The 27,110-nt window shown below is 39.0% G+C and overlaps 1 protein-coding gene across 4 annotated transcripts in view; it reads left to right on the top strand.

The window, feature by feature from the left end:
- Positions 1 to 26,840, top strand: part of GRM5 (glutamate metabotropic receptor 5) — a 536,965-nt gene extending 510,125 nt beyond the window's left edge. For 3 of the 4 annotated variants that reach the window (XM_060605397.3, XM_060605396.3, XM_060605398.3), the window contains exons 9-10: positions 1,863 to 1,958; positions 20,657 to 26,840. In XM_060605397.3, coding sequence (XP_060461380.2) covers positions 1,863 to 1,958; positions 20,657 to 21,557 — 997 coding nt within the window. In that variant the 3' untranslated portion in view covers positions 21,558 to 26,840. The remainder of the gene's footprint in view (positions 1 to 1,862; positions 1,959 to 20,656) is intronic. The other variant, XM_060605400.3, reaches the window with a different exon arrangement.
- The last annotated feature ends 270 nt before the right edge of the window (positions 26,841 to 27,110 follow it).

Genomic DNA, 27,110 nt, shown 5'->3' with positions numbered 1-27,110 from the left:
CAAGTGTTTTCTTGCCAAGAGTAAAAATAAGAACACAAACAAAAACAAAAAAACTGTTCTTAAAAAATCTCCAGAAGACCCTCTCTCATGATCATTGGCTGAAACTGATAAACAACATACTGCCTTCTTCCCTTCCTTCTCCCACTGCACTGTGAGCTCTGTGAGGCAGGACCTGTGGATTAGTTATCTCTATGTTTCCAGACCAAAGTCCATTGCCTAGAATTAAATGGATGCTCAACTAATGTCTGTTGAATAAAGTAATCTATTCTATCCATTTGGCTTGATTTAATGGGCCATTTTTATTCAAATACTAAATACTTTTAACATCTTAGAAGAAAAGAAAATTCAGAGGGAGGCCTCTATCCAGGACTAATAATGATTTTGCTTTTGTTGCACTTCTTAATTAATTTTGAGGCAGCAAGAAAAGAAACTTATGGCAAAAATGACATTACCAAGGGTAAGCAAGTCTTCTGATACTACGTCATTTTATCACGGCCTGTTGAATACCAGGGACTTGGATGAAGTGATATCATATTAGGCTCCAGTTTGAGAGAAAAAAGGCAATAAACCTTAAGAGTCTTGGGCTGCTGCAAGGTCTACCAGCAGTCATTCTCTACCAATGAGGCTTATGACTTTGGTCAAGTCAGTTAAGTAAGTCGCAGTGTTCTCCTGTGGCAATGAACACAACAGTACCCTCTTTAATTAGCCACAGGCTTAAACCGATGTATAAAAAAAGATGACTTCTGTGAGAGCATGTTGGCTTTGAAAACGGTCATTCAAATATGAAGGTTCTTCTTGATTCACCATGTAGCAGACTAACACTGGGAATCTTATAACTCATTTTAGACAAAACATCTAGTACCTTCCAGATGTGGTGATATGCCACTTCTGATACAAAAGGGGTTCGAGCTGTCCTCCACAATGTAGGCAGCCCAGTACTGACTGTTCAGCTTCAGCTTAATGGTTATATAAACCTCTTACATCCAAGAAATATCTCTTCTCTTGGCATCACCAGTCTGTCCTATAATGCTCAAACATAATACCACTCAATGAAGCTTTGTTAATGATAAAAGCAATTTATTTTATTTATTTTTTAATGTTTATTTATTTTGACAGGGCGGGAGTATGTGCTCTGGCATAAGTGGGGGAGGGGCAGAGAGAAGAGGAGAGAGAATCCCAAGCAGGCTCTGTCAGCGCTGAGCCCAACACAGGACTCAATCCCACAACACTGGGATCATGACCTGAACTGAAATCAAGACATCCAACCGACTGAGCCACCCAGGCACCCCAGAATGATTAAAAACACAATCATAATGGAAGGCAACATTACATTACAATGACTAAAAGTGTGGGTTCTAAACTTGGACTTCTATGTTCAAAATCCTTGATCATTCTACTTAATCCTTAAAATCTTAGGTTTCTTTTCTTCAGTAGAGTGGATATAATAATAACAGAGCCTCTGCCATAGGGTTGTTGCCAGGATTAAATTCAGAGAAAATCTTAGCACCATGTCTGGTGCATAGTAAACACTAAACAAATTCTAATTTATTGATATGAATCTTTTCCTCAGAGGCTAGGAATTGCACTCCTTTTGCCTTTGACTATTGAATGTGATGAAATCACAAATTAATAGGCAATCTGGAAGGGTAGATCGTGTGTGGTTTAACAAGAAGTAACCCTGATGTGATGCATATACCATCACAAGCATCCAATAAGTATTACAGGTCAGCCACTGCCGTGAAAAGCAGACACCTGTTTTAACACAGGACAACCCTCTGCAGCCACAGCTGTCCCTCAGCCTGGCCAGTGAAGCACACAATCATATCTTTCTGTTTGCTCCTGTCCTTGTTCATGCTTACCAGGTACAAAGACAGGAGACTGGCCCAGCACAAGTCGGAAATAGAGTGTTTCACCCCCAAAGGGAGTGTGGGCAATGGTGGGAGAGCAACCATGAGCAGGTAAGCAAACCGTGAGTGGCCCAAGGCGGTGTGAACTACATGTACGCAAGCTACAGGAACAGGTGGCTCCCTGGTCTAGGTCCTCACTCCACCGTGCACCCCATGCAGTGTGTCCAGCCTGGGCCACCATTGGTTTTCTGTGTGTGTGTTTGATTTGCAAAACCCATGCCATCCTCGTGTGAAGTGATGGGAGCCTCCTGTCCCGGATGCTGCTGTCTCCCAGGGTTGTGTGCTTTGCATGTCTGAAGCCTTAGCTCACAGCTCTCCCATGGATTTCAACTTCTTGGTCAAATGCTTCTGGAGTTTGCAAAGTGGAAGAGATTGGAGGAAATTCATGTTTCAGGACTATCCAATCGTTTGTCAAAACAAATGCAAAAGCCTAGGACTGGTTCTGAGGGAAGGGCTTCAATGAGGGAAGATTCCAGCCCTGATCCCAGACAAACCAGGGAATTAATCTGACTTATTTTCAGTGGAACATCATCTGACAGCCAAGGGCAAACGCCAAGGCCAAACTAGCAAGGTGTAGAGTCAAGAGGCTTTTCATGAACTGAAATCAGGAAAGCTAGTCCTCCTCTGGCTACCATAGCTTTGCAGCTCCTTTATTTCTCTGTGTTCGGTGGCAAACACCCCCTGTTGCTGCGCTGTGCATGTTCCCTCATACCAGGTACCCCCAACTGAGCAGTGCCCAGTAATCTGGGTTGTTTAGAACTATAAGCATCAACTACGCTGTGTTGCATGAAATGAACGTGCTTTATTGCATGGGACTGGGTTTTAAGAAAAGGACTCTGGAGAGAAATACTGTCAAGATTGGCATTAAACGAGTACAGAATGCTGGAGCAGCCTTGAGCTGGGGAATCAATCACCGTGAACTAACTCTCCACGTCTAATTTGTTGTGCCATTTCCCCATCCACCTGTGGTACAAAACTGTGGAAGGGAAGCTCTTACAAATCAGCCTGGGCTAAAGTAAAGGGAAAGTGCAGAAAATGCAGTGTGTACATGTGTGTGCACGTGCTGAGAGCAGAGCCTGAGATCCAGCTGCACAGCAAGAAGATAACCCTGTTGAATCCTTTGAACTTTCACCCCAAGTATTGTATTTGCTTCCTCAGTAGTTGGCTCCCTCTGGTTTTCAAAATGATGTCTAACTTTCTCCAAGGATGACCGCATTGCACAACTTCTGGGGGTATAATTCATGTTGCAGTCTGTGAAAATGGTGTGCCAAACTGTGCAGCATAGTCTGACCAATCATTTAAAGCAGCCCTGGATGAGAGGCTGGCCCACTTTGTCCCTGGCTCCCAGACAAAGCAATGAGAGCATGTATATCTGTATAGGCATATATGGTGCACATTAGTGTATTTGATGCCCTTATATCCATGAAGCCTTTATAGAGCCATGTTTGGATCTCAGTGTGTTTGAAAGATAACCCTCAATAGATCATTCTGTGGGAGTAACTCAACAGACTGCTATCGGGCCTACTGGTTTCCTTCCATTCAGATATGACAAAGTGCCATAATTCCTGTCGTTGAAAATAAATCAAACAGCACTGGAGTTGGCTGGACAAGGTGAAAATGACTGTATCGAATGTGTTACATTGCTACAGAGTGTAGAATCAGAGTGACTTCTGATTTGAAGCAATTGTCTAGGACGGGACTTCCCAAATTTGGCCCCCTACCAAACATACTAAGACAGAATCTGCAGTGTTACAAGTTTCCTAGGTCGTTTCAATTTAGCCAGTCCATAAACTGATATTTTGGAATAATCCATTTGTCTAGGAGGTGATATGCAGCTATTCCCAGCAAACGTCAGGTCTCAATTCTGCCATGCATTGTTCTTGGGAGTGTTTGGTCAATGCTTAGAACTCTCACATCTGATCAGCCCAGTGGTTAGATTTGCTTAAGACTGTCTTGATTGAGAATGGTAAGAAGGAGACAGCAGACAATGGGACACAGAGGTTAAGGGGACTCCAGATCAACTGGACCAAGCCTTCCTGGATCAGGTCCAGATCTACAGAGATAGCAATTCAACATATCTACACTGAGAATAGTCCAAGTTTCTCTATAATAACAAGATAATAGTTACCTTTGTTTCCTCACTTGTTTGGATATAGCCAAGGTAATGACACGGGCTTATTACATCCTGGTGAGGCCTAGGAGACTAATGCATGTGATAGTAAGGATAGTTCTGTTGGAATGACCAACCTCAGCCCCACGGATAAGCATAATTCATTGAGAATAAATGGTTTTCCCTTCCTACTTTTTCTTCCTTACTATTTCTTTAGCATTGAATAAAAACTGATGGAAGAAAATGAAAGTGAATGGGAGGGAGAGGGAGCCCTTCAGTGTTCTAGAAAAGATTTCCTTTAGGGAAGAGAAAAGGCCTAGCAACACATAAAAGAAGAGGTCAAAATGTCTAAGACCATTGAGTATTTTTTTCCAACTTCATATTTGTTCACATAAATACACACATACACACACAATGACATTTATCCAGGAGAAATAAGTTTATCTTTTTAATTTACTTTTATTTATTTTTTACATTTATTTATTTATTTTGAGAGAGAGGGTGGGGGGCAAGGGACAGAGAGAGAGAGGGAGAGAAGGAAAATCCTAAGCAGGTTCCACACTGTCAGCACGGAGCCCAATACAGGGCTCAAGTTCATGAACCAAGAGATCATGACCTGAGCCAAAATTAAGAGTTGGATGCTTAATGCACTGAGCCACCCAGGAACCCTTTTTATTTTTTATTCTTTGAGAGAAAGAGAGAGAGCACATGCACATGCGAGGAGGGGAGGAGCAGAGGGAGAGAATCTTAAGCAGGCTCCATGCTCAGCCCAGAGCCCGACACGGGGCTCCATCACAAAACTGTGAGATCATGACCTGAGCAGAAATCAGGAGTCAGATGCTTAACCAACTGAGCCACCCGGGCACCCCCGGAGAAATAAGTTTAAAACGAATATTAAGAGAAAAGATATCAGAGAGGAGACAACTGCAATGTAAACCGTTTCTAAATAAGAGGTTAGAGTAGTTAATCCCAGTTTTCTCCCTCTGGAATTGAATGGAAGGGCTGGGAAAGAAAACCTAATCAACTTTTACAGATACTTTTAACATCCACTGATGAGGTCCTCTTTCTTGTCTGCTCCCACTCCTTCCCCCAGTTGCTTCCCAGGGTCATAGTCAAGCACATTTACTCTGCAAAGATCTGGGCTGGATCTCTGGCCATAACCAACCAACCAGCCCTGGCAGGGGAGTGCTGAGGGAAGCTCAAACCACCACAGAAACCAGAGGAGTGTGTCCCTGCACCTTATTTGCCTATGTTTTCTATGTTGAAGCTATGAACAGGACAGGACCTGGTGAATTCATGCCTGAACTCTTCTTCCAGAGCCAAGTTACCAGCAGGGAAAGAGTTTTACAGTACATGTAGCCCTAGAGCTGAACACTGTTATCTTCCCTGAAACAATGACAGGGCCTTAGAGATAGTCCGTCACTTCCCCCTTTTCCCTCCACCCCCACATTTGGAAAAGACTAAGAACATTATATGTATCCATAGCACACTAGCTTTCTGAAATATTATGTTGTTTTCCTTTTATGTGAATTTATTTTTTCTTTCCGTCTGAATCTAGCATAACTTGTCATCTTTTCATATTTTCACAGTGGACAGTCTAAGTGTGTTTCAGATCAGAGACCTCCTGATTGCAGGAGAAGTGAAAGAGAGAGTCCTAAACAGGGAGGTGCTCTAAGAACCGGAAATTCTCTAAACCCTGTTATCGTGTGAGTTCATACTGAGAGAGTCCACCTCAGGGATGGCTAAAACCTCAGCAATGAATGTTATTATCTCCTGTCTCAGCAGGGCCATTCCATCAGAGTGCTCACTGGAGTCTGCATTCTGAAGCACTCATGATGTATCCCCTGAAGGGGGGGGGGGGGGGGAAGCACAGACATTCTGAGCCTCTCAGTCTCTCTTTGAAAAAGAGCTCCCTAATCAAATGAAATAGACTGATCTACAGTGTCCCATCAGTGCTTGAAGGGAGGAGGGTGGTGCGAGGTTATTTTTACTGTTGCAATGTCATGATATCAACCACCTGAGTCACTGATTTTTACCTAATAGATGCAGCATCTAATTTTAGTGGGCATAATAAATGTCTACTAGGGCCTTTAGAGAATCTAGTAACAGTGATGTCATAATCACCAGGAACTCAGATTTCAAAAGCAATCCCAAATTGTGATGTCTGTGTTAAGATTGTTTTGCCTTTCATTAATTCAGTGATTTCTTCCTTGGTGTTATGCTCACTCATTAAGCACCTACCATGAGCCAAGCACTTACAGGACTCTGGAGATAAATAGATGACCAAGACTTGACTAATGCCCTTGCAAATCTATAGTCCATGGGAGAACAACATCAGAAAAGATAATTGCAATGCAGCAGTAACCCCTGTCCCACAGAAACATGTATGTGTCTAATTAAATCCTCATTTAATATCAGAAAGTACAGTTTATGCCAGTGCAAACAGAATTAGGAGTAAAATAAACAAAATAATATTAACCTGAATTGAGTTTTGAAAAGGACTACACACAGTTATACAAAATTCAGAGCCACAGAAGAGCAACGTTCTTTCTTTCTACTATGAAGCCAGCTAGTTTCATAATGATAGGAATGCTGCAGTAGTCTTCTCTTCATTCCTCCCCAAAGTCAGTTTCAAATTAATGTTCCAACTTATATTTAGAGACATTCTAAAACAGGTAACAATATCAGTTACTACCGTTGCTGTAATTATTATACATCAGACACTGTAGCAGTACCTTCTTATTGGTTATGCACTCAGTTCTCCCAAGAATGACCTTTCCATAGTACAGATGAGGAAAATGAGGTCCAGGGATATCCAATAACCTAATATTAAAATGTTTTAGCGAAAATTCTGAAATCAAAGACCTTAAAACCTGGTTCCGGCACTAGTCAGTGTGACCTGGAGGTGCCATTTTACCTCCTTAATCTCTATTTTCTATAAAATGAAGATAATAATATAGCACTCCCCTTACTATATAATCCTGTGAAAATTAAATGAGATAATGCAAGCACAACACTTAGCAGACTGTGTGGCATACAGAAGGCATTCAATAGATTTTATTTAGTATTACTGTTACCCAAGGCTACTTAGAAAGTCCCTTTTTTTGTTTGCTTTTTGTCTTCTATTCTCCACCTGCCATCATGGATGTTTTCCCAACGGTCAATTCTGGAAAAGTATGTAAAATAAAATAGTAACATCAACAAAATTAATTCAATGGTATAACTTCTATGCTTTAAAATTCATGTTCTTCCATGGTTACCTATAAAAGCAGCTAACTTTTATTGGAGATACACAAGACACTAGTATAAGTGCTTTACCTGTATGATCTCTTATTTAATCTTTAAAAAGGTAAATAATAAAGTCCACACTGGAGACAAACTCAGTTTGATTCTGGAATTCACACTGTAACCACTATGATATCCGCCACCTGGGATAAAATCTAAACCCATGCACTCAGAATAGAGGGATCTTCCCACACTAACTCTAACTCTTTGACTTTTATTCCCTCTGTTTCAGTACATGTGTCTTCTTTTTCAGACACCCCAAATTTCTTACCATTCTCCAAACACGCTGACTCCTTTCTACAATTTCACACCTTCACATGCTGTGTTTCTACCTGGATTGCCCTTCCTTTCTCCTTGTATCCATCTTCTCCAACCCCCATTCCTGTTCTCCCTGGTAAACTCTTACTCAGTTTTCAAAACCCAAACCTAATGTCAATTCCTCTTTGAAAGCTTTCTCAAATTTCTACAATCTATTTTACATCTGACCAAACTCATAATTCTAAAGTATTTTGAGTTTACTTCTGATATTGCATGTTATCTCTGGTCACCTGTCTCTTCCCACTGAACTTAAGGTTTTTAAGGGCAAAATCATGTCTTGTTCAACTTTCTACCCTCAGAACCCAAAAGTGTTCTGGGACTGTTAATTCAGTCAATCAATCAATAATAGTACAAGAAAGAACTTCTCTGTATGTAGGTTGCACTGTTTTAGGGACCATGGGGTGTTCCAGAAAGTATGGAATAATCTCCACCCTAAAAAACTGACAATCTTAATAAAGGAACAAAACTCATTCTGATGGAAACTGCAGGAGCATTAGGCTACATTAAGGTGTTAAATCTGTGATCCAGGGGCACACTCTGTGAAGCATCTGACTCTTGATGTCAGCTCACAGGTCATGATCTCACCGTTTGTGAGTTCGAGTCCCACATCAGTCTCTGTGCTTATGGCTCAAAGCCTAGAACCTGCTTCTCATTCTGTGTCTGCCTCTCTCTCTGCCCCTACCCTGCTCACGCTCTGTCTCTCTCTCAAAAATAAATAAATATTAAAAATTAAAAAAAAGGAAATTTCTTAGGGAAATATTTTATAAGTCTGACAAAAAATTAGTTCAGCTAATGTCTTGTGAATGGACTAGAAATACTTAACTTTAGTAAGTGCCACAACTACACAAATATAAACCAGAGTCCTAATTTCCTTTGCTTATTTTTCCAAAATAATCACCTGTTCTTTTGTAAACAGAAAATTACTGTAAGTATATTCTACTTCTTTCAGCCTGTAGCATAATTCAAAATAGTAATGGGACTGCTTGGTTTCCCTGGCTCTCTCATCTCACTTTCTGTCCTCATCTTGTCTAACATCCTTTTTGGTGGGGGGGTTGGGGTGGGAGGGGAGGGCGGGAAAGGGGGTGGTCAAAATCTTTTGTAAGGCTGCTGTCCTTGTCCATGAAATACATATATATGATAATTTAGTAGTTATGTACAAATATAAATATTTGTATATATTTTGAGACAAAAGATTTAATAGCTTACAATTTCCTGTAAAAGGGAAGAAGGAAATCAGAACAGTCTCTGATATGACAAATACCACAAAGGGAGCAGCCTTGGAGTTATCAGTTCACACTCCTAAGCTCTAAAGGAAGAAGTCAATGCTAAGAGGCATACTCGCTACTTTTACACCCACAGCAAAATATGGATAAAATCTTGCAATGTCCACCGAATCTTAGTGCCATGTTCCCTCAGGTGGATAATACCAAAATAAGGGCAAACTATTCCACAGAGCTGAATGCTCTGTAAACTTGAATCACTATTGCATCTAACTCTATGTTTCATGAGTCATTTTGAACTGACTTTTCAATGTAAGGATTATTTATTTTTTTAAATGTTAATTCACCACTTATTATGCATAAAGCTCTATGCTTCATGCTAGACAAAGATCTATGAAATAGGGTTTCTACACCTAACAATTTTTTGTCATTGTACTTAACATGCCTTCAAAGGGGAGACTATGCTTTTATGACACTATGTCTTCCATCCTCCTAGAATCAGAAGCCAATGGAAAGACATAGGCTTTAGTATCCTACATATCAAGATTTTACACCTTAAATATTTTCTACCTTTGTTCACATAAATCCCATGAATCTCTGTAAGCATCAGCTTTAGAATCCATAAAATAGACATGATGTTGAGAACTGCCTCACATATTGTTTTGAGGAATTAAAAATAACATGTATATGAAAATACATATAGATGGATATTTTAAAGTAGTAAAATAATTTAAATGAGATCAGATACACATACAGAAGGCAGTATACTGCAAGAAAAAGACAAAAGTAAATATTAATCAGGAACATCTGTTATTTTTTATATGCACCTACCTAATTAATTTTCTGAGAAGCCAGAAAAAGATTTCTGTCATCTGAGGAACCAGGAAGATTGACATAAACAAGATAATAGTGTATAGGATACATGTAAGAAGTTGTTTGAATACTAAAAGGATAGAATTTCTTTTTTTATTGAGATAAAATTGACATATAAAATTGTATTAGTTGTAGGTGTACAACATAATGATTTGAGATATAGATGTATATATATCTCAAAATGATTACCACAATAAATTTAGTTAATGTCCATCACCACACATTTACAACTTTTTTTCTTGTGATGAGAACTTTTAAGATCTATTCTCTTAGCAACTTTCAAATATATAATAGATTATTATTAACTATAGTCACTATGCTGTACATTAGATCCTCAGGACTTATTTATCTTACAACTGGAAGTTTATACCTTTTGGATCTCTTCACCCATTTCACCCACCACCTGCTCCCTCCTCTACCAACCACCAATCTGTTCTCTGTATCTATTAGTTCAGGGTTTTTAGATTCCACATTTACATGATATCATGCAATATTTGTCTTTCTCTGACTTATTTTACTTATCACAGTGCCTTCACGTTTCATGCACACCATTCATATTGTAACAAACAGTGAGATTTCCTTATCTTGGGAATGGCTGAATAATATTCCATTGTGTGTTTGTATTTGTATGTGTGTGTATGTATATGTGTGTGTATGTATATGTATTTTGTATGTATGTGTGTGTATATATATATATGTGTGTGTGTATATGTGTGTATATATATATATACATACATATATATATATATATATATATATATATATATATCACATTTTCCTTATCCATTCATCTGTTGATGGACACTGAGGTTGTTTCTGTGTCTTGGATATTATAAATTATGCTGCAGTAAACATGGGGTGGTAGATATTTTTTTAAGACAGTGATTTCATTTCCTTTGGATAAATACCGAGAAGTGAGACTGCTGGATAATATGGTAGTTCTATTTTTAAATTTTGAGGAATATCCATATTGTTTTCCATAGTGGTTGCACCAATTTACATATCACCAACGGTGCATGAGAGTTCTCTTTTCTCCACATCCTTGCCAATGCTAATTATTTCCTGTCTTTTTGATTCTAGCAATTCTAATAGGTGTAAGGTGATATCACATTGTAGTTTGCATTTTCCTGACGATTAGTGATGATGAGCACCTTTTCATCTAACTGTTGGATATTTGGATGTCTTTTTTGTAAAAAAAACACATTTTGTCTATTCATCCATCAGTGGACATTTAAGGTGTTCCACATCTTTGCTACTACAAATAATGCTGCAGTGAATATGGTAGTGTTAATCCCTCTTTGAGATCCTTATCCTAATTCCCTTGGACATATACCCAGAAATGGGATTGCTGGATTATATAGTAATCTATTTTTAATGTCCTGAAGAACTTTCATACCATTTTCCACAGTGGCTGCACCAGTTTGCATTCCCACCAACAGTGCACAAGGGTTCCTTTTTCTCCACATCCACCAATACTTTTTATCTTTTTTTACGATTATTATCCATCCTGACATGTGTGAAGGGATCATATTGTATTGTACACTAAAAAAACCTGTTAAGAGGTAGGTTTCATGTTAAGTGTCCTCGCCACAAGGAAAAGAGAGAGAGAGAGTGTGTGTGTGTGCGTTCACCATCTGAAGCATCCCAAAGGGAATAGGACTGAAACTTTCTTAGCACTTCATATCTGTGGCAGGTGCCTATTTACATCCAGTAAGAAAAAATAATCAAAAATTACCTTAAGCCAGGAGCTTCATATAGATAATAAGCACATTGGTGGTAGATAACAACAAGGATTCAAACCTCAAAACTAAGGTACTCTTCACACATTAGATTTAAATTAAATATGTTAGGCAGAGGTACTTTAAGATCAAAAGGAATCTTTTTTTCTAAGCAGAAATCATTTTTTCAGCAACCATTCTAACAGTCTGGGGACACTTTCTTGTTCTACAGTCCCTCAGTATTCATCTCTGCAATCTTCCGGTCAATTTGTTGATAGAGAGCTTTGGAATTTATGATCAGGTCATTTTATGGATACAAACTTGGTTGTTATCATTTCCCTGGATGCTCCATAAGGATGTATCTTGTTAGCCCCTTAGTTTTTATGTGCACCTAGCACACAGACAGTATTGCATGTGTGACTCTGGATCTAAGGTCCTATTTGGGGCATATTGTTTTGCCTTTTATTTGAATTGGGCATATTAGTGAAGTTCCATAAGCCTTGGGTTTTGCATCTATAGTAGAGGTTAATAATACCCATTTACATCAGGCATTCAAGGAAAGCATTCTAATTTGTTTCCTTTCCCTAACACTCCCAGCCCACCTACTCTGCCCCAGACACCATACCAAGCATTGGAAATGCTCCCAGTTACTGCCCTTGGAGTGCTCAGGTTTAATCCAGAAACAGACTTGTAAATAAGTGATTAAAAATACCATGCAATAAGTGCTATATTATACAGCTGTTGTGAAGGTCAAATATAATAAAACAGATGAAAACACCTTGTGAGGTATAAAATTCTATTCAAAGGGGAGCTATTATCATTCCAGGACCCTCCTCTTCTTAGTCATCAATCCTAATCCTATGTTTTATTCAAAGCTTTAAATCAAGCTGGATTTTCCCACAAAGACTTCTCTGTGGTATCAGCCAATGGGTGCAAAATAGCTGTGTCTTCTTTTGTTCTCTCTTTATGAAATTGTAATCTGTGCTTTATAGTAATTGCTGGAGAAAATCATTAACATTTTGGGGAAAAAAATCCTCTAATCTTAGTTGAAGCACCTCAAGTGTAGAATTTACATCTCAGTATGAGGAGTAGTTTAGTTTGAGGTTTGAGTCTGAGTTGCTGAATTTTGAATGAAAAAAAAAAAATAGCTTAACTTGAGAAAGAAAATGCTCTGATGATCCAACAAAATGCCTCTGCTTGGAACATGCTTTACATCCTTTGTTAGATGCTTTCTCTTTATGGGGATATGGGGCAAGTACCAGCTGTACTAGAACCACTGGGCACTTGAGTAACCCACCCTGAATGGATCGTGACATGTCCAAAAGGCCGCCTGTTAAACCAAAGACTAGTTAAAATAGAGCCAATGGTTCTCCTCCCACAAGGACTTCATTAGAGACTGAATGCCTAGTGAGAGACATTCTCTGAGAGGATTATCATAGAAGCAGGCAGCCCCTGCTCCATCACAGCTACTTAAAAGGGAGGCAAAAGTCCACCTCACAAGGTTGTTGGAAGGGTTTCAAGGGGTTGGGTGTGTGGAATTACCTTCTTTGCCATATATGCAACACATAAATATTAATTGGATTTTGTTTATCCATGTTATTTTAACATTTCCCAGTCTTTAAGGCCTCGTTAATCTCCACTTTATTTGCAAATCCTTCCTTGAAACTTCTTTCCCCAGTGAGCAACCTTTTGTCTAAATTCCTCCAGTACCAAGGACAAACGTCTTTTCTTTCACAATAGTTTTAGAATACCACTATATTCCTTTTCATCATTTTTTCACACCTGTTAAGATCTTAACACTGTATCACTGCATTACTAAAACAGCTTCTTAAATTTACCCTGGACACCACTATTTTGCTTGTGTCAATCTTCTTGGCTCCTTATTGCCGGAAGGACTAATTAACCTAACAGATGTTAATTAGGTCCTAACATATTCCTGAAGTAGGACCAGGACTGGGGCCAAACAAGGAATAGGGTCAATGGATGAAGCTGCAATGAGGGTTTAAAGAAGGTTATGGTGTTGATTCCTAAATTTAATTGCTTTTGTTGAGCTTGAGAAATACCAAATATATAAAATACTAAATAACAAAAAATAATTCCTGCACTTAAATAACATAGAAAATAACTCATGAGTATTTGTTTATATATTCATTCATCTATTGATCTAGCATGTAGATTTCATATATATTTAATAATTAGACCATTTCTCTGGTCAACTATATTAGACCATCTATCTATCCCAGAGTCTAACAAGTCCAAGGTTAATTATGAATTAGTTATTAAAATAGCAAAAGAAAGGAAAAGAAGGAAGATCATTATAGGTCAGGGGTGACCACAAAGAATTTTTACAGCAGACAAAAATGTCCCAACTCTACTCCTGATGCTTCCACTTATTCTCCATCCCCACCTAGTCAAACTGGACTACTGATTATCTTAGAATATCCTTATGGATTCCTGAACCTATGTCACTGCTATTTTTCCTGGATGTCAATGCCTACTGCTCCTTTTGGATTTTGCCATAATCTACTAATTTTTCAAGGTGTAGATTCAATCTGTCTCTTGTACGCAAGCATCATTTCCTGGCCCCTCCCCTCCTGCTGGAAAGTTTCTTCTTGTTGTGAAGTTTTGAATCCCTTGTGATCTGTACCCTATAGTTAGTTACCCCATGAACTACTTGTTTCCATGCTCCACAATCTCTCAGGCTTTGCCCTTAGCAACTTTCCAGCTGCCCATCTACTTCCTCATTTCAAGGTCCTAAGAAAAAGAAAAATAACCCTCCTATCAAAATACTATGAGTAACTCATATTGCTAGCCTTCTATGTGCATCTTTTCTCTTGCCCTCTTTGAGGCAAGTCTCACATCAGTAACTCGCCACCAGAATATCAAAGAGTACTGATGAATAGGGGCACCTGGGTGGCTCAGTCAGTTAAGCATCCAACTTCAGCTCAGGTCATGATCTCATGGTTTGTGGGTTTGAGCCCCGTGTCGGACTTTATGCTGACAGCTCAGAGCCTGGAGCCTGCTTTGGATTCTGTGTCTCCCTTTCTCTCTGCCCTTTCCCCTACTCATGCTCTGTCTTTCTCTCTCTCAAAAATAAATAAACATTAAAAAAAATTTAAAAAGTACTGATGAATCACAATCATTTGCAAAGGTATCACATATCATTTATTACCACTATTAGTTGAAATACCAAAATTTGCAAAATAGTGCAGATTTAACATTATCCTCAAATTTACACCATTCTTTTTAGTGGTATTTCAAAATAAGTCAGAGAGAAAATAAGTGGGCTACATTTATTAGGGCTGTCCTTATATAGGACAACTGTCTTTTACCAGATCACAGCATGGGGAAAAAAAGAGGGGCTGAAAATTGCCATATAATATTTATATGGTTGTAAGCTTCAAGTGCCTTCATCATTGAGGCATCCAGTCATTATCTTTGACAAATATAAGTGCTTGATCAACCTGTGCTATTTGAGGTAATGACCAAAGAGTGATATAGGGTGCTTTCTTGAGACCTCAAAGTAGATGATTAAGAAGTACAAAGACATGGTAATAGAGAATGTAAATCAAATGACTAATGTTTCTACTTGAAAACACACATCATCACCAGGTAACACCAGAGGTTTTCTCTTCCGTGAAATAAGGGCAGCTCACTTCATAAAGCAAAGATGGGACATTGTACTGTCAGGAAAAATGGAATTGGAAATCATGAGATAGTATTGGTCCCAGGTTGCCATTATCTAACTGCTTAACTTTGGGCAAATCACCTATCTCACTGAGCCTCAATTTTCTTATATTTGGAAGGAGGACAAAGACATTGATCCTATCTACCCTTGACAATCAGTGTCCGGAAAAGTACTTTTAAAGCACTATGCAAATATAAGGTGATATTGCTTTGATTATTGTGTCTTTGGTAGATAATTCATTTTCATTTACTCAAGTGTTTTTGTCTGTACATATATTTCTAATGCATATGTCATCGCGGCCATTTATTTTTTTTGTCAGCAAGATGGCTATTTATATCCATTTATGCTTAACTGGGGAAATTTATATGGATGATTCTATCATTTTCTTATATATTGTGGTGTATTTCTCAGTGTAATTGTCATAATCAAGATGTCATATTTTAGGCAAGGCTCAGAAAGAAATTATTCCACCTAATTTAGAATGTCTGGATATAAACAATATCCAATTCCTCATTATCTTTTAAAAACTTTATTTCCATACTTTGCAACTCAAAATATATTGATAAAAAGGTTAAGAAAATGTACAGAAAATGGAACTGCAATTGGAAACTTTCTACTTATAATATTCTTAATTCATGAAATTGTTTTTTTGGCCTAGTATTTTCTGAAGTCATTCCAAAGACATATTTGCTAGTGACATTACAAGCTTAAAAAAATTTTTTTTAAGTATTTTTTTTGTATTAGGAAGCTCATTATCTTACTATTCCTCTCTCCTGGCTGACCCTGGGAAAAAAAACTTCTAAGAATAAAGGTAGAAGGTGTCATTTTGGCAGACACAAATGTAAACAAAAAACCTAAGTCTCAAATAACATGATCAAAATGCACTTCCCCCCAAGAAATAAAGAACAAATTGTCATAGTAGTAAATTATACAGTATTATATTTGATAAAGGGTTAATTGGTACCTGGAAAGAGCACAAAGTTTTTATGTTTTTGTTTTGTTTTGTTTTGTTTTTGGCCAAATTGTCCTCCTTTCCAGGTGTAGCAAACCATGTATTCTGTTTCTTTCCTCCACTCCTCTTTCCTCCTCCTTCTTTTCTAATGTCCAAAATATTCAGTGGGGAAAGTCAAGTGCTATATAGACCAGTACGGAAAAATTTGCTTTCCCTTTTCTTACCTCAGGGTCCTTAGGAAAAATGTATAATCCTGATGTTTAAAAAAAAAAAAAAAAAGTTCTCAGTAATAACAACAACAATAATAACAAAGATTTTACCTCAAGTGATTGGAAGATTTTTCTAAGGTTTATTTATTTGTTTTTTTTTTTTGTTTTTGGTTTTTTTTTTGAGAGAGAGAAAAACAGAGAGACCATGAGCAGGGAGGGGCAGAGAGAGAGGGAGACACAGAATCCGAAGTAGGCTCCAGGCTCTGAGCTGTCAGGACAGAGCCTGACACAGGGCTCGAACTCACGAACTGTGAGATCATGACCTGAGCCGAAGTCAGATGCTTAACTGACTGAGCTATCCAGGCACCCTGGAAGATCTGATGGTGAGGTCTGCAGAGGTACTATGCTTTATAAAGTACCCTCACGTGTACCACCATTTAGTTTCTTCCAGAAATCATGTGAGGTGAGCAGGAGAGGTTTATTTCTTCCATTTTTTACCAAAGAACAAAGAGGTGCAAAGGTGTTAAGTGATTTGCCCAACATCACTGAGGGCCATACCTTAAACCCACATTCTGGGTCTACTATCCATACTGCCTCCATAAGCTTTCATCACTAAGAAGTTTCACTACACATACACACACACACACACACACACACACACACACACACACACAGAGATACATATACATATAAATTACAGAAAAGGAACAAATACTTCCTTTATGATTTTCACAATAGAGATGAAGATCTGTGTTCTTGTACTTGGTTAATGAAATATGTACTAAGTACTATTGATTACAGTGAGTTTATAAAAAGATTGATTCATAAGACAAAACAGAATTTCATTAACATTGAATTATTTTTTTACTATTGAATTATTTTTAAAACTTAATTCTACCAAAAACAATTCAGTATGGATTTTTTTAAATCAAATTCACTTATCCACTCAGTTATTAGTTCAAAATATTATTGAGCACATATCATGTTCTAGGCAATGCACTAGGTACTATGGATATAACAGAAAACAAAGAACCCTCTGTCTGTACCCTCAGGACACTCCACCCAGCAGGTGAGGTAGATACACAGCAAAGAGTTATTAAGTGCCTAATGAAAGGACTCTGGGAATCTAACCTAGTTGGGATGGGGTCAGGAATGCTTCTCTCAAATAAAAGCAATTAAGATAAAATAAAAAAAAAAAAATGGTAAGAGCTTAGGCCGAAAGAAAGAAAAAGGCAGAGAGGAGGGAGCACAATGAAAGAGCATTTCAGGAAGAAGTAAATTGTGGAAGAGAAATAATGCAGAATTTAGTGGAGTGGATTTGATCACCAAGGAGACAAATTAGCATGAAAAAAACCCCAACAGAGCAAACCCGATGGAACTCCAATTCTTGGTACAGTTGGTCAGGTTAAGGAGGAACAACCAAAAATATTTTTTGGCTTTACTACATATTTTACTTTGTATTGAATTCTTTGTTTCTCAACCAGAGCTCAAAACCACAAGTATACTGTTTTTATTTTCTGAAATGTAGTGTTCACATGGAATGCAAAAATTAACACTCTTAGATACCCTCTCCTTACAAGAAGCTTTCATCTATATGGTCTCATTTAATCCTTATGACAGCTTTCACCAAAGGATTGCTCTCTGCTTTTTACCAAGGCTTAGAGACTATTGTTTTCCAAGCATCCAGGATGGCAGATCCAGGATTAGAATCCAGATTTGAGGGTCCTTTGTCCATTGCACTTTCCAGGACACCACACAATGGTTCTTAAGACTGGTTAGCTTAAGAATCCTATTCGTCCATCAAATGCTTATTAACATCCTGTGTGCTAATGAACAAGATAGATTAGTTTCCTGTCTGTTTCCTGTGGAAACTACATTCTACTCATAAACAGATTAATGTCATAAGTCAGGATTTAAAAAAAAAAACTTTTTAAAAAGTTCTCATTTATTTTGGAGTAAAAAACCTTTCATGACCCAAGGAATGAAATGAGGTACTTACATTTGGACTCCATTTCTCTGGTGTCTCCTGTGTCCATTTCCGTTGGTATTCAGATTATTTGGCGCTCTCTCTCCCAAATGACCATGGACACTATGAGCAAAGGCATGGCCAGGAAAAATGTCAGTATTTTGTGCAGATTGGCTGGTTAGGATAGTTTCCTTCTCACACATTCATCCAAAGGCTTTTCCATCTGCTGTCAAGTTTTTAGGCACTACTGCATGTGATTCCAAAGACTGACACTGTTAATACCCAGAGTTATGTTCCATCAAAACCTCTCCATGTTGGGAGCAAGAACTTTCCTAGAGTAAAGCTTAGTAGGATAAATCCAGTTATGCTTCTAGTTTATAGCCCAAGCTTTGTATTAAAAGTGGCCTCAGCAACCTGAACGACTAATTTTCCTTTCCAACATGCATGTTTCTTACCTTGCTGGTAGGAGAGAAAGGGGGTTGTTGGCAACCATTCTCCCAATCAAATCCCATAAATAGTCTGGCCCATTTCTTCTGTGCCATGTTCCAGAACTCAATAGACACCTAGGAAGAAGAAAGTAATGCACTAAAAACATAAAAGGTGGCAGGTCAGGTTAATGCAAAATGTAGAAACATTCCTTTCCTGAAACTCTCCTGGAAAGGAAAGTTAGGTTTGGCAGGGCCCATTCTGCTACCATGGATGTACAGCAACCTCCAAACCTGGAAATAATTGATCTATCCTTTGCAGGAAGAGGGGCAGGGGTGGGGGACATATCACATTCCAGAATTCTAAAGGACACCAGGTTGCAAACTATTGGGTAGATTAAGTGGAATGAGATTTCAGAGGAAGGAGCAGAAAAAGGAAGACAACAAAGAGGAAAAGGAAAGATGGAAGAAATGAGAAGCAGTATGGGAAAGAGACAGAAAGCATCCTGTTATAGGAACTGCAGAAACAGAGATCTGTTATCAAAGGCATAGGTATCTCAGGCAGAGTGGATGTGGCAGTTGAAGTCCGGTAGCCGCAAGGCAAGTGAGCTCCAAATACAATTCAGCCCCCTGCCAGGCAAAGGCCGTCCAGCAAGGAGGCCAAGGGAGCAATGGGAACCCAGAAAGAAAGGACAGCTTCTTTGGGGATGGAGTGCTTATAAAATGCATAGATCTTTGGAACCTTATCTAGGTGATCAGAATCTTCTGGGGTCCTGCCTGGGCTATTTGACAAATACCCGAGGTGAGTTTTAGGCACAATTAAGTTTAATCACCACTGGCCGAGATGATAAAGTTGGGTGGTCAAAGCCTTGGGTCATAGACTGTCCAAGGCTATCTCCTGGTCACAGCACCTAGGGCAGAGCTGTCTGGACAAAACAGACCCCCTAGTTACAGAGATCTTGGATTTCTTTGTGATGAGCCATCACCCGAGGGTCTCTCCATAGAACATCCCTGAAGGTCAGGCCACATTCTCTGACCATAAGTGAGGTTTCTGACAGAGGGTCTGTAGATTTAGAGGTTGTGTCATATTTAATAGTAAGGAGGACACAATCAGGATCTGAGGCTCAGGCGCCAATTGTACCATCAGAGCAGCTTTCAGACCTCATGCTGCAGGACCAAAATGCACTGCTTAGGGAAAGGGAAGAGGGAGAAAGGCCGTAGGAAATCATGTCAGGTAACACTCATCAAGACCCTAGTTGGAAAGCAATATGCTAGGTGCCAGAGGCAATATGCTCCCTCACAGAACTGTTATTCAAGTTTTAGGCCTAAAAATAAATTTGTGAGGAAAATGTGGGTGAAGTAAAAAAGCTCTAATTGATTAGAACTTTGTATATGTGTTCCTTGAATTTCTATTTTCCAGCAGATAAGGCAGACTAACTAAAACCATGTTCAAGGTCAGCAATTCAAACAGAAATCCCTAGCCAAATACACCAATCATTGGCTCGCAGAATAAAAACTGAACTGGAACCACTGTCTATTGCCTGGTAACCCTTGACCCCAACGCTTTCCCTGCCCTCTTGTGTTTGGGTTGGTTAGTTGTTCTAGTTCCAAGTTTTTCTTTTAGAGGCTGCCAACTGCAGGAAGCCCTTGCCCTGTACCAGGTGCTTCTGCTCAATGGCACCATAATAATCCAGGCCCTGGCTTCTAGGTTTGCAACATAACCAGCTGCTGCTCAGAACTACTGCAGAATCTCCATAAATACTCCTCGACCCTTACTACTATCCCCTCTGATACACTTTCATGGTAAGGATAAAGGCAAGGCCAATACAATAAAACGGCCTTTAACTCAAAACAAGGAAACAAAAGCCGCTTCCACGATCTCTGGAGGTGTCCTTTGACGTCGTCCTTCCCAATCCATAACCCAGGGCTGGGGACCCGCTCCCCCTGAACCTCTGAGTCACCTCTAGTCTCCCTTCTCTCCACAGCTCCAATGGCAAATCCGTCACGTGGGCCCAGAACGAGAAGAGCAGCCGGGGGCAGCACCTGTGGCAGCGGCTGTCCATCCACATCAACAAGAAAGAGAACCCCAACCAAACGGCTGTCATCAAGCCCTTCCCCAAGAGCACGGAGAGCCGCGGCCTGGGCGCAGGCGGCGCGGGCGGTGGCGCGGGGGCCGCGGGCGGCGCGGGGGGCGCGGGCGGCGGTCCCGGCGGGCCGGAGCCCCCGGACGCCGGCCCCAAGGGGCTGTACGACGTGGCGGAAGCGGAGGAGCACTTCCCCGCGCCCGCGCGCCCACGCTCGCCGTCGCCCATAAGCACGCTGAGCCAGCGCGCGGGCTCCGCCAGCCGCACGGACGACGACGTGCCGTCGCTGCACTCGGAGCCCGCGGCGCGCAGCAGCTCCTCGCAGGGCTCGCTCATGGAGCAGATCAGCAGTGTGGTGACCCGCTTCACCGCCAACATCAGCGAGCTCAACTCCATGATGCTGTCCACCACGGCCCCCGGCCCCGGCGTGGGCGCCCCGCTCTGCTCGTCGTACCTGATCCCCAAAGAGATCCAGCTGCCCACAACCATGACGACGTTCGCCGAAATCCAGCCGCTGCCCGCCATCGAGGTCACTGGCGGCGCGCAGCCCGCGGCGGCGACCCCGCCGGCTGGGGGCGCTGCCCGGGAGACGCCGACGGCCGGGCCGGAAGCTGCAGCCGGCAAGCCGGACCTGGAAGAGCTGGTGGCTCTCACCCCGCCGTCCCCCTTCAGAGACTCGGTGGACTCGGGGAGTACAACCCCCAACTCGCCAGCGTCGGAGTCGGCCCTCTGTATCCCTTCGTCTCCCAAATATGACACACTTATCATAAGAGATTACACTCAGAGCTCCTCGTCGTTGTGAATGTCATTGGAAACCACGCTGGGTTCCGCCAAGGGAGCCAAGACCTCCCGTGTTCACGCAGACACAGTGACAAGCATAGTCGCCTGGTTAAGACCCGAGGTGGAAGATGCCAAGTACACCCGTAATGGAAACACGAGATTAATAGTGCTATTTAACATCAACCGACGAAGACACCGACCACAAATCCTTTGGCAGATTTTCTTCTAGTGGCCTTAGAAAACATGGGCTTTTAAGAAACACTGCTTATATTTTTGAGGGCTGACAAGAGTCTGTTGAACCAGTTCCATACCAAGTGCTTTGCTCTAGGGAAGCAATGAGTGTGTAACAGCATAATGGAGGGGGAAAAGCATAGTTATTAAGCAACTGTACAAAGTTTTGTTTGTTTACTTTAATTCTTTTCCCAGAAGATTCTTTGATTCACCAAACATGAATGTACATTTTCTAACAAACTCAAAATCTGGGACCAAAACATTAACCTTTCGCTCTCTTTTTTTGTTTTTTGGGTTTTTTTTTTTTTCCGTTTTTTTCTCTTTTTTTCTGTCCTTTAAAGACTTTGAAAAGCAGTAACTTGGGCCCAGTATTTACTGAGGCATTGTTGTCAGTGTGTCCCATGCATAACACACAACTGGATAATGAGTGCTGCGCTGATGTGTATAAGGCTTTTACCAGAGACATTCCTCTCCAATTTGGTTTTGAAATCCTCTTTCAAAAGCCTGCATCCGGGAGTCCACCTAGTTGATTTCAATTCACCTCCATTAACCAAGAAAACCAATGGAAGATTTCTTGACTATTTCACCATGTTGCCAATCAATACTGGAGTAGCAAAAAAATATTTTCTGGAATACTGTTTTGTAATTCCCTCACTGGGGTACCGTTGTGTAGCTGGAAATTCTCTTTATAATAATAATAATTCCTGAGCTCCAGCTTGGCTATCACTTTCATGAAATGTGGCCACTCCTCCTTATGAATGCTGTTCCATTAGCATTGCCAGCTAAAATATTAAAATATGCATTTGGGCTTCTCCATTCCTTTCTTTTGAGAACCTGATGCACAAAGAGCTCCTCTGTTCTTTCCAAGTCCCACCACTGGAAGAATGGTCTATAGACCCAGCGAAGACAGCGACGTGATTAGAGGGACTGTTGTTCAAAAAGTTAACACAATCTTAATACGCTGGAAATTTTAAACTGTGTCAAGTCGGCTTAGCAGAGATTTAGCTATGCCAGTGAGCAGTGATTTTAACTTTTTTTGGCTGCTTAAAGAGGGCAGCTATGAACTATGACAAATGTAGATTTTTCAAAGCAATACAGAATATTAAAACAGAGGAACCTTAATGAATATAAACCACACAGTCTCTTAGCCATTCCAAAAAGAGGCAAAGCAATTATTAGTATTTCCTTTTTAAAATAATTATTAATATGATTTTGTGCACTTCATACTGTCACTTTTTAAATACTGCAGAAAAGAGATTTAAAGATATACTAGAAATACATGTGCTTTAATAGGCTCATATAGGTAGAATTCATAGCTCAAGACCTGCATCCACGGTCATCTCTTTCTTCTCATTACAGTTGTCCTCAGGTGCCAAATGTTTTTTTGTGTTGTTTTGTTTTGGTTTGGTTTGGTTTGGTTTGGTTTCGTTTCATTTTAAATTTTAAAATAAAGATAGTAATAAAAGGAGGAGGTGTCCTATAAATTTAAAGTTCAGTTGATCCAGCCTTATACTAAAGCTAGCCTTATGAAAAAGATTTGCTGTGAGGCAGAAGTATATTTTTAGCAGAAAGAAAAATAAATGAAACCTTTTTCCTTGAGCTCAATATCCTTATATTGGCATGTATTTTTTTATTTCATATCTACTTTAAAAAAGGAATTGAGAAATGGAAATATATCCATTGGTGTAATTTATCATGCCCCACTTTTAAAAGTTATAGGAAATATACTTCTTGATTTTCCTTTACTTATATCTGTTCTTATATTAAATTTAAAATCAAATCTCCCAGTATAAAATGTTAAAAGCTGATATTAGTTTACTAAAATATAAACTTGAAAATCAAACTTACCATACCACATTTGAAAATATCATCAGAGCACCCTGAACCCACATGTTATAATGAGACTCTTGAAGCAGAGTGAATTTAGCTAAGCTTTACAGTTTCATTGAACGTGAACTCTGCCTCTACTTAAAAAAACAAATATAAATATTTTGATTAACACCCTTCAATCCTCATGAAAAGGGTGGCATTCACCTGAGGATTACCATTTTGATTTCTTAAACATTGAAACCTTTCCAAATATACTCAACTAAGTTTTAAATTCGTTTCCCATGCCTTTAGGTTGATTTCCATTTTATTCTCAAGTGTACGTTTCACCGTGTTGACCAACAGAATATTTTTAGAAAACTTTCTCCATGATCAAATTTCTCTTCTAAATTTTAGTAACATATTTCTTTAAAAAAATACACCACTTTATGAGAAAATTCATCAGAAATTAAAATGTAATACAAATAAATTGCTGTCTGATAATGCCATATGAAATTATAATCAACTGTAATAAGAAAAATATTCATCCAATTAGAGGAGAACAAGGTGTACTTTTCTCTGTGTTTTTATGCCCTTTGCCCTTCATTCAATACATTCTATAATGCATAATATTAGTAATGCACTTTTGGGATCTTTTATTTTGGAATGATGCTAACTCTGTCTCTTTGCCAATTCTAATACCAGGTTCCAAGTAATAAATCTACAAGGAAAACTGAATATTCATTCTAGGGCTAGGATATGAACTTCACAATTCATTTGGGTACCTATTTTCATTGAATTTCCTTGAAAACAGTCTGTTCCTGGTGCCCAGTGATCACTCAGTCGGACCAGCATGACTAAAAGGAAGGGGAAAAGACAGTGAAATGCTGAGATTCAGAAAAGTGACCCTAAAGGACAGTTTGGTCCAAGGATGAAAAGAAGAAGACCTACTTTGATTGAGTTATATGGACCATCTAAGGAGTCCACTCACTCTTCTGTTCTGGGAGAGGAGTAGGGGCAGCCTGAGAAGACCCTATGTGGATTGGGAAGAAGCTTCTCTCTGGGTTAGGGGTGGGGAGCAGAAGGGAGTATGCAAAGGAAAACCATATGAGATTTGACTGAAGTAAAGAAAAACAGTAAATCCCCGAATGTACTAATCCTTGTTAGTAAAAGTCTTTCCCAAACTTCTGCTGTTACCAGCAAGTGATCAGGAAGACTAGGAGCTATTTCTGACTGTGAATGAATTGTGTAATGGCTCTGCTGCAGTTCTGTGACTTCCAAACCAGGAATTAAACACTTTTTAAGAAAAAACAAAAAAACAAAAACAAAAAAAAAAACCATTTCCTATGCTAGTCTCCCAGGAAAATGTACATGTTTTGGAGACTTCAAAAGTATTATCTGAGTTCACATTTAGCCACAGCTTATTAATAACCCTCAAGCTGTCAGAATCTCTATAGTTACCATTTACAATTTTATACTGTGAAAAAAATACAGATCAGTGAAAAACATAAAGATAAATTGAAATTCACTTTTAAGAGGGTCTGAGGCCTGGGAGATTCTCTACTATCTGTTGAAGAGTGAGGCATGTATAAAATAGTTGGCTGAATTTCACTGATCTTCCCAATGTGAACAAATATACTATGTATATTGTGTGTATTTCTAGAATTCAATGGCAGCTGCTGGTGGTGTTGTAATTAGAAATCTATATAGAATATAGATGTTTTAGAGAGATGGTGCCAATCCTAAAAGATTTGTGTGGGCTACAAGTGCTTGTACTTACTTTTTTCTGCACTTTAACGGATTTGGTTTTAAAATTGTGTGCGCGTATCTGTTCTTTTTCTGTTGTTGCAGCTTGTACTATTAAAACAATAGAGAATGTTAAATTATTTTGATGTGAATTGCAAATGATTTTTTTCATAAAGTTTAACATTTTTATCAGCATTGTTTTGCTTTGTACTTGTATAAATGTGTTTTATTTTAGCCTTCAAAAGTACACTTGCCTGTTTCTCAGTTGTCTAAATCATGTTATAGTTGGTGTTTGTGAAGTCAGTTACTTTTTGAAAAATATTAAAAAAGAAACTATGGTATGACTTTAAGATTCTTCCCCTTAAATGTTTAGAATGTTGTCTTAATAGTGTTTTCTAAGACCCAAAGAGCCATACTATTAATCTTAAATTCTGAATGATATATACATTCAAATTATGGGATTGACAAAGTAGCCTATGGACAATAGATTAAATTAAAAATGTAAACCAACCATAAACCAACCCAAGATGCTGTCTTCAAAGACATCTACAAACACCTTTTAAGACAAATGTTTTTTTAAAAAAACAATGAAGCATGTAGGGATTATACCTTGCTTTTGTGTCTGGAAATACAAATACGAATTATAGTGCCACAATTATCTGTGTTGGTAGAGGTTACATCATAAAAATAATATAGATTATGTGTGTTTATATATCTGTGAATGTCTGGATGTATATACAAACAACACACATCTATGTAGATTTTTTCCTTTTGAGTCCATCTGTGTATGTGTCTCTGTGTGTATGTTTGTTTGTGTGCGCATGTATGGGCATATCTGTATAATTTTACCAGAAAAAAAAATTACTTGTGAAATCACTTTCTATTTTGATGGATTCTTAAGCAAATTTACACTCCTTGAACACAAATTATCTAAAACCTAAAAGCATGATGTGTGGAAGAGAAAAACAATGTAGACTTTAAAACATAGCTTCTCTCTGCTTCCCTACATTGTATTATTTATACACATATAATATGTATATACATATATTCTTATACATATGGAAATTGATACAAAATATGTTTGATCTTAAAAAAGAAAACCATTTTGTGTGCTTTGTCAGACTCTCCTGCTTCAGTGTCTTCTATTGTGAAGTAATACAAATGGGCATATATTTATATAAACTTAAGGCTAAGGTGAGATGACTGAGGTGAGATATCTGGACCACATACAGCAAATCATTTTCTAAAGATCAAATGAGTCTTGTAAGACTCCATAGACTCATGGTAGGAAAGTCAAAACCAGCTGATGTGATAGAAATGGCAGTGAATTAAAAAATCCATTACCCTGACCCATGTAACTTGGAAAAATTACCTTGAGTTCTCTATAACTCAGTTCCTCTTTCTTTAAATGCAGAGATGAATTACAATAATCTGTGAGATTTCTTTCATATTCAGCATTTCTGGTACATGACAAATGCTCAATAGATAATAGTTATTATTAGTGGCAATATAGAATTTATAATACAGTTAATATTCATCTTAAATATATGGAATATTACTATAAAAAATTCTTGTCCCACTTAAAGTATATATCACTGTGGGGGGGGGGGGTGGCGGGTAGCCTGTTGAGGTTTGAACTCATGCAACCTTGGAACTGTCCATTTAGGATGACTTAGCAAATTGATCTTAAACACCACAGAAAGAATGCTTTTCTTCTGTTATAATCTATGCTGAACACTGGCCAATTTTTTGGTTATACTGTACATGAATGATCAGTTTTTAAAAACAATTC

This window comes from Panthera onca, chromosome D1 (genome assembly GCF_046562875.1).
Source record: "Panthera onca isolate mPanOnc1 chromosome D1, mPanOnc1 haplotype 2, whole genome shotgun sequence".
NCBI lineage: Eukaryota > Metazoa > Chordata > Mammalia > Carnivora > Felidae > Panthera > Panthera onca.
This window is presented reverse-complemented; position numbering and strand designations above follow the sequence as displayed.